At 36.5% G+C, this 8,199-nt stretch overlaps 2 protein-coding genes across 2 annotated transcripts; one reads left to right on the forward strand and one right to left on the reverse strand.

The window, feature by feature from the left end:
• The first annotated feature begins 276 nt into the window (after positions 1-276).
• Positions 277-3,551, forward strand: LOC134653049 (muscle M-line assembly protein unc-89-like). The gene is made up of 3 exons (XM_063508333.1): positions 277-455; positions 792-1,014; positions 1,985-3,551. The coding sequence occupies exons 2-3, from the start codon at positions 802-804 to the stop codon at positions 3,446-3,448; spliced, it is 1,677 nt and encodes a 558-aa protein (XP_063364403.1). The 5' UTR covers positions 277-455; positions 792-801; the 3' UTR covers positions 3,449-3,551.
• LOC134653050 (prostaglandin reductase 1-like) lies at positions 3,473-8,153 on the reverse strand. The gene is made up of 6 exons (XM_063508334.1): positions 7,972-8,153; positions 7,447-7,546; positions 6,785-6,973; positions 4,875-4,993; positions 4,108-4,374; positions 3,473-3,780 (listed from the first exon to the last, which is right to left on the reverse strand). The coding sequence occupies exons 1-6, from the start codon at positions 8,075-8,077 to the stop codon at positions 3,548-3,550; spliced, it is 1,014 nt and encodes a 337-aa protein (XP_063364404.1). The 5' UTR covers positions 8,078-8,153; the 3' UTR covers positions 3,473-3,547.
• Positions 8,154-8,199: the final 46 nt, after the last annotated feature.

The following is an 8,199-nucleotide window of genomic DNA, read 5'->3' on the forward strand; positions in this document are numbered from 1 at the left end:
AGTACTTAATCGGTATTGTGTTTCTTCATTAAATTTTGTCATTATTTCAATTTGAAATAACGATAAAATTCAACTTTTCTGCATTTAGAAACTGAAGAAGCCCCAAAACTTCTATGCATTTGAAATTTTGAAAGACCTCCAACTGCACTAGCGCTCCTAGCGGCGAAATTACACGCGGTAGCCCTCATTGTGACATGTGTATAACCCCCTTACTCTGTGCACACTCGGTATAGTCTGTGGCTTGATTTGATGTTGATGCCGCAGTTGTCGTTTTTGACAAGTGAAGTGAATCAAGCGATGCTATTTCTGTTGTAACACTTTTATTACAGTGTTTTAATTAAATATTTATTGAAACTGTACATAAGTGAACAATAAAATATTGTTCATTTACTTGTCTCACAATACTACCATTAGTGTCTACTATTTTTATAACGTGATTTACTGGTTTTGATTAGGTAAGATATGTTAAACCATTTTAACGCTAATATTTATTTATCTTTAAGTATTTTAGAAATTGTGCCCCATTAATCATCCCCATCCCCCATCCCCCATCAACTATCACAAGTATGACTACCTAAGCCGTAGCAGAGGATGTAAATAATAATTAAAACAATTTGTATTACAAACAAATATGTACATTGTTTGCTTAAGATTTCTATAGAAGTGATGTGAAAAATTTATATTGAATATGAGATGAGCCCCACGCTAGCCTAGTTCGGCAAAAAAATCATGTTTACCGTAATCAAATTGCAACATGCCAGTTTGTAAATACTTCCAAAAACTAATTTCAGGCATATCAGCATGGGAGGGTGCCGGTGCACCTACAAGAATTGTACCATCAGGTCCGACGGGAAGACCCACTTATTTCACTACCCTGTATTTGACAAGGCCCGTTGCCACGAGTGGCTGATGAGAGCGGGCCGTTATGACTTCCTAAACTTAAAGGTCTCTCAACTTAAGAATCGATGTATATGTCAACACCATTTTGCAGACAACTGGTTTATGAATGATAAAGTAAGTTTCTAAAGTTTTATGATTATGATTAGCACTTTAGACTTTATGATCATGTAAAAAGAAATATTACATATACAAACAATACATGCAATAATATAATGCCTATGAAGCTGATGTGCCCGGGTTCATATCCTGGTATGGGCATTTATTTGTGTGGTGAGCAGAGATATTTGTGGCGTTATCTATGATAAGGGACCTTATTGTCGATGGTGCTTACGCCATTATTAACGATGCTCCGATATAAATACAATGCCGTGCGACGCTGTGCGGCGTATAAAGTGCCATCGACAATAAGGTCCCTTTTCATGTAGATGTAGTGTAGGGACGCCCGGCCGGAAGCAGGCGGGCTGTCGATCGCGTGTCGCGTTCATTCAGCCCCTTCCCTTTTCATAGATAATGCCCCATTTGTTCCTGAGTCATGGGCATAGAGAAAAAATACATAGAGTGCTCACTCCATACATTAGTTTTAGTACCAAGAAGACTATTATCATCTAGCATCGAGTAGCGGAATTATCAGTACTGCTACTTGACAATAGATGTAGCAGTACTGATAGTTCCACTACTCAATGCTAGATGTAGACACTGAAATTAATAGTATGGAGTGAGCACTCTTGTCTTACTATATTTCTCTATGGTCATGGGTCACTAAAATATTTATTCATTTACATTTAACAATGTCTATTTTATGGAGACAGCAGAAGTCAAATCCACTTGACATTGTCCTGGCAAACCACTTTCGCTTCATCTACTGTCAATATTCCTTATAGATGTGTTAGTTTTTCTCTGGTAAATAATTGGTCATACCAGTTAATCAATTTATACAATCAATTCTCTGAATCCTCAATGCTATATTTTTGCAAACTTTGGTTTTCTGCTTATGAAACCAATTTAGAATATTAAACACTTGTGATGTACCTGTGTTAAAAATAATTGGTTGATCATTCCTAATTGACACTCATATTCTTTTCAGAAAGAAAAATTAAAATTAAAAGCAGTACCTACCTTGGATGGTCCATTTTGTGATTTAAGCAAATTTAAAGAAACTGAAATGCCACAGAACATGTTGGGTTTATATCCATTAGCATGTGAGGTTGTTGAAAATGACGACTTCTTTGATAGAAAGTCAAACTATAATTTACTTTATGCAGATTATTTAACTAATGATGCCATGGATTATAAAATGATAGATGTGGATAGTAAAAACTGGACAAATATAGAGAATGTGACCCCTCCAACTAATAATAATGTTACAGAAGTGTATACCCATAACACTCGATATGCAGAAAAATCTAAAATTAACCAAATAAATATACCAGATAAAGATGTGGCTAAGGAAATTGTAGTTGAAGTTCCACTTCTCACAGATCAACAAAATAATGCAATTGTTACTAAACAAGAATTTCCCCCGCAAGTAGAAGTTCCACCATTACTTGCATTTAGTAAGAAAAAAAGTAAAGTAAGAATAATATCAGAAAAAAAGATAACAGAACCAGAAAAAAAGATAAGTGTTCCTGTTTCTGCTGCATCATTTGAGGTAGTTAAGCCTTCAATGATTTTAAGTATTAATAAAAATAAATCTAAGAATAAAGCAAATAACACTAATGTGCCTCAGCCTATACAAATAAAGGAAGATCAAACAGTTTTAAATAATGTGGAGAAAAATGTAAACAATATAGTTGATGAGATCATAATGTCATTTAACAATGACAAAGAAGAAACAACTGTGCAAGAGAACATGCCATCCTCTTGCAAACGGAATGAAAGTAACCTTCCAGAAATACTTAACACTAGTGATCCAAGTAAATTTGAAATTAAAATTAACTTGAATGAACCAAATCCTTTAGAAAAAGCTAAGTCTCCTCAAAAGAGAGAAAGCAAACAACTTCTTAGTAACAAAAATATATTGTCACCAGAAAGAGTTGCTGCAATTAACGAGAAACGAAAGTTTAATATGAAACTGAAGGATATCATTGCAGAAGAACTAAGCCGGTTAGAAGAACAAGGTTCTGCTGATAAAGAGATTCTGGTCCCAAAGAAAAGCTTAAATAACTATAGATCTGAAAGAGTAAGGACTTCTTTATCAAGAGATCCCAGTCTTCCGAACGAGCACACTTATATTGTACACTATTTAGAGGCGAGAATGGAAAAAATGGAAAACTTGTTGTTAAACAAAATCGATCAGAACACTAAAAAAATTATGGATTTGAAAAAAACCCTGGAAACGAAAGAAGATGACAAACCTCCCCCTGCAAAATCATCAACGAAAAGTGATTTAAGTGATGAAGCACATAAAAAACAGCTCTACATGGAAATTTCCAAATATTTGACACCTAACTGTAACAGTTTACTTTACGAAGAACTTTTTATTAACAAGTATGATCCAAATGAAGCAAAGGCTGCATCTGCACCAGCTAAAAGGAAAAGAAATAGATGATAAATCACAACTAGTTAATATTTGTATATAATGTAAGTGCTTTATAATGTACCTAATACATTTATTTTTAATATTTGACATTTCAATATAGCGTTTGCTTTAATTTACTTTAACAATAGATTTCCCCGTATTATCTCCTTTGAATAAACCTATAAATGCATCTACCGTAGATTCAAATCCGTCGTAGATATGGTTCTTATATTTCAGTTTCCCTTCTTTCACCCATTGCAAATTCTGTCGTATGCCTTCTGCAGTGCGCTCAGCAAATCTGTTAACTTGGAATCCTTCGATTTTCAATTGTTTCCCGACTATGAACGGTTGAAGAAAGGTACCTGTAAAAATGATAATTCCTATTTAAGATAGGTAAGCTTTACTTTAGGTAGTATTTATCAGGAGCCCTCAAACTGAGGTGACCAGCGATACCTATAGAATAACAATTAACATGATAGTTTGATACATAAAATCATAATAGTTCGATAATATATTTAGCTATCCAGACATTATATGTCGTTACAAATATCTGAAGTTCTGAACACGCCTCTATTGTCAGGGCGTTAGTGTGTGTTCAGATATTTTTGAGCATCTCGGCCGCTTTGATATATCTGATGGCGCTGTACGAGCTGCGTTAGTAGTATTTTGTGTATCACACTGATGATTACCTTTACGCTTCATAGGATCAGTTTCATTATAGACTGAGATAGCCCCGCACACGGCGACCCTCCCGAACTCGTTCATATGCGCCACCACAGTGCTGCTGATTTCCCCTCCGACGTTGTCAAAGTAACAGTCTACGCCGTTGGGAGCGTTCTTTTTAAGGTAGTCTGCAATGTTTACAGTTTTGTAGTTGGCCGCGGAGTCGAAGCCTAACTCGTTGACCAGCCAGACGCATTTGTCGTCGGACCCGGCGATACCGATTACTTTGCAACCTGGAATTTGTTTTTTAAATTTAGGGATTAGTTGCCAAGCGGACCCCAGGCTCATGAGCCGTAGCAAAATGCCGGGACAACGCGAGGAAGATGATGTAGGAATTTTAATAAAATAACTGGGCACTACAGAACCTACGATATTACATAATAACTTCATAATTATAACGTTGTGAGAAACAGACAGACGAGAGAAGATAGGACAGGTTCACACGTCTGTAAGAAGAGACCACGCTCTAGACTACTATGGACATTTTGGGACATCTTTTTTTAATGGCGGAATGGAGAATGCTGTCGATTCTGAGTAGAATGAGCCCATGAAATTCCAGATTTGAAAGAATCAGGTTACGATATTTATTTTAGAAAACGCCCATACACGTGCTAGACGAACATTCTTTATTTTGCCTATGGCAAAAGAAACAGTGTGAATGTTATAAAGTAGATATCTGCAATTGTTACTCTAACTAACCCCAACCTGACTTGATAATGATAACCTTCGTTACCTATAATTTTAGCAATTTGTCCAACGTGTGAGCCTACGGCGCCCGCTGCCCCCGACACCACCACGGTTTCTCCAGCTACCGGCTTGCAGATTTCCGTAAAACCGAAGTACGCAGTATTGCTGAAACATTAATTAAGTATGTAGTATTTTCAAGGGCATCAAATAAGTGTAACGATACAACTTCGTAAGTTAAATTGTCGGATTTCAGTCAGACTCGCAATTCTGAATTGATTTTTGACATACCGTGACATCGCAAATCTCGTAAAATGGTTGCTATTGTTCTATGACTGCACTAAGAATAAAACTGTTAAATTATATCTTTGTATTCTCCTTCGGGTAGATAAGGCATACTGAACGGCGAAAAAATAATTATTGAAAGTGAAATACCTAGCTTGTTTCCCTGCATGTAAAAAAGGAAATCAGCTAAGTACGTAGATAATTAGCTAATTAGGTAGATAGGTCTACCTTATAAAACACAAAAGTCCACCTTAAGAACTAGGTTAATTCTACAATTTGAAATCCTTAGTTGGTGGATCCGGATTCCATTATTAGGCTTTACATTTAGCTACCGTAAAACCTCCCAACTATGGTCCAAAATTAACTGCATTTTTTCGTTCAGGTGTGCCTTTTACTGTATTTTCTGTAGTTCTAAGGCAACGTACGAGGGGCGGCTGAAAAGTTCGCGGCCTTAGAAAAAAAATGAAAGAGAGTATTAAAATAAATGTTTTTATTTTTCAATATAGTCCCCATGGAGTGATAAGCACTTTTCGCTTCGAGCAAACAATGCTTTAATACCGCCGAAAAAATAATCTTTTTCCTTCGCTTCAAAATGGCTCTCTACCGCAGCCTTGATCTGATTGTCATCGGCAAACCGGCGACCACGTAAGTCTTTTTTCAAATTTGAAAAAAGGAAATAGTCGCTCGGAGCCAGGTCTGGACTCTACAGTGGATGATTGATTTCTCCAAAACCAGTGTCTTTTAGTGCCTGCCTAGCAACACGGGAAGTGTGAACTGGTGGCGTTGTCCTGTAAAAACAACACTTTTTTAACCATTGCATAGACTCTTGTTTTGATTCTGGATCGTATTGGCGAACCCACGTTTCATCTACGGTTACGATTCGGTTGCAAATTTCGTCCAGATTCCCTTCAGCTAGATCCAAAAATTCTTTGCAACTTTTACGTCGCCGTTCTTTGTCAAGCGGTGTCAGCATTTTTGGTACCCAGCGCGCAGTAATTTTTTTCATGTGTAAACGTTCATGTAAAATGTGTCCTACCCTTTCTTTACTAATTTGTAGTTCCTCCGCTATCTGCCAGATTTTAATTCTTCTGTCAGCCAGAACACATTTCTCCACTTTTTCAACATTTTCGTCAGTGACCACCTGACAGGCTGCCCATGGCGGGGGTCATCTTCACAGCTCTCTCGTCCTTGTTGAAATAAACGAGCCCATTTTTTTATCATAGTGTACGAAGGGCTTAAATGATGGAGAGTATCCGTCATATCATCAAAAATCTCTTTAGGCGATTTTCCTTTTTTTTACAAGATACTTAATAACCGCGCGGTGTTCAAATTTGTCAAAATTTCCGCATTCGACAGACATTGTTAAGTATATCCGCGCACAGAACGAAAAACGAATATATTTTTTTTAAATGGCGGCAATATTTAAACTGCCAAAGAGGCGGGGGAAAAAGTAGCATAGTTTTTTTTTAATTTTTCTTTTTTTTCTAGCTTAGGCCGCGAATATTTCAGCCGCCCCTCGTATGTGTTTATAAATGAAAGAAAAAATAAACTAGCATAATACCAAAAAGAACATTGGTATTGATACTTCATTTCCTTTTGAGCTTGTAGATCTTAGTTCCAGTATTGGACTTATAGTTGGGAGGTTTTACGGTACTAAATAGTCTAAATACTAACCCAACTCTCCCACACACACCCAGCCCCAACGAAACGGGCAGTTCTCCGAAATCTGGCAATAAGTACATGTAGGGCTTTTGACCGCACAGCTTCGCGTTGTCGGGGTGTACTATCGTATGCGTCCGCCAACCGAAGTGGCCCATAACCAATGCGCCTACCGGGTAATCCGGATTTTGGCTTTCGGTTATTCTGAAATGAGGTTAAACCCACAGATTACGTATGCTTTCAACTGTCTTGGAATAAAAGTCGGTGATTAATGTTTCTCTAGATTTGGCAAAAATACAGTTTTTATTTTGTTTTTATTTACTTAGGGTCATTGCAATACAATTTTTTATGGAATTTTTAAGATTGTGAAATAAAGATTTTTTTTATTGCGCTAGTTTCCGTCCATGCTCTAGTTTTCGTCCACTTGACAGATTAGCAGCAAATAATTAATATATTTGATTTTTAATTTGCTACTTGCGAAATATCATTTTTATGTTAATTGATATATTGTTTAGATATTAAGAATTGCAATAAGTCCAAATTGGTGCAGCAATGTAGGTTTATATTCAAATTTCGTCAAGTGGACGAAAACTGACGCACCTACCCTATGCAAGAAGCAGATAACGAAATTTTTACTTTGCCCTGTTTTACAGCCACGTGATTATTTGTTCACCTACCTCGCAATTTGTCCTCCAATCATGTCGCAAGGGAATGTGTTTCCAAGCTTCACCCTCTGATAAGGATCTACACTTATGTACAGCGCTTCAGCTAAAAATTCTGAAAATCAACTGGTATTGTAGATATTAGATACATACAGGGCGTTTCAACTGAATCGATCAGCGAGGAAAAATCTATAACTATAAGTTAATAAAAGTAACTAGGTAATTTAACTACTTACTACTACTCTACTATTCGTTTTTACTATAACTTATAAACTACTAAAAAACGAAACACGTTGGCGTGTGAGTGCCATTATTAACAACGTCGATAATCTATTTAAAATATTGAATTCAAGAAAAGAGCGTACTCCCATCTCATAGGCCGGCAACGCACTTACATCCCTTCTGGTGTTGCGGGTGTTCATGGGCGGTTCTCGTTTGCCTGTGCCTCCTATATCATAATTAACCCATCATAGTTGGCTATATAATATAAGTACCTATTAAAAGTTATCTACAGACAATCTTTTCTTATTCTTATCTCACCACTTTTCTCTAGAGGCCTTATTTCTTCTTCAACAGTTATAAAATTTTCAGGCTTCGGTTCCCCTACAAACGGAGTTATCACTACATATTTTTTGGCTAAAACCATTGTTGTAGGTTATATAATAATTTAATAACTTGTATAACTAAAAGGCACAACACAACTATCACAGTTTACAATATGCAGTAATCTGAAATGTATTTATTTTTATCACAACCAGTTATTATTAT

This window comes from Cydia amplana, chromosome 12, assembly GCF_948474715.1.
Source record: "Cydia amplana chromosome 12, ilCydAmpl1.1, whole genome shotgun sequence".
Taxonomy (NCBI): domain Eukaryota; kingdom Metazoa; phylum Arthropoda; class Insecta; order Lepidoptera; family Tortricidae; genus Cydia; species Cydia amplana.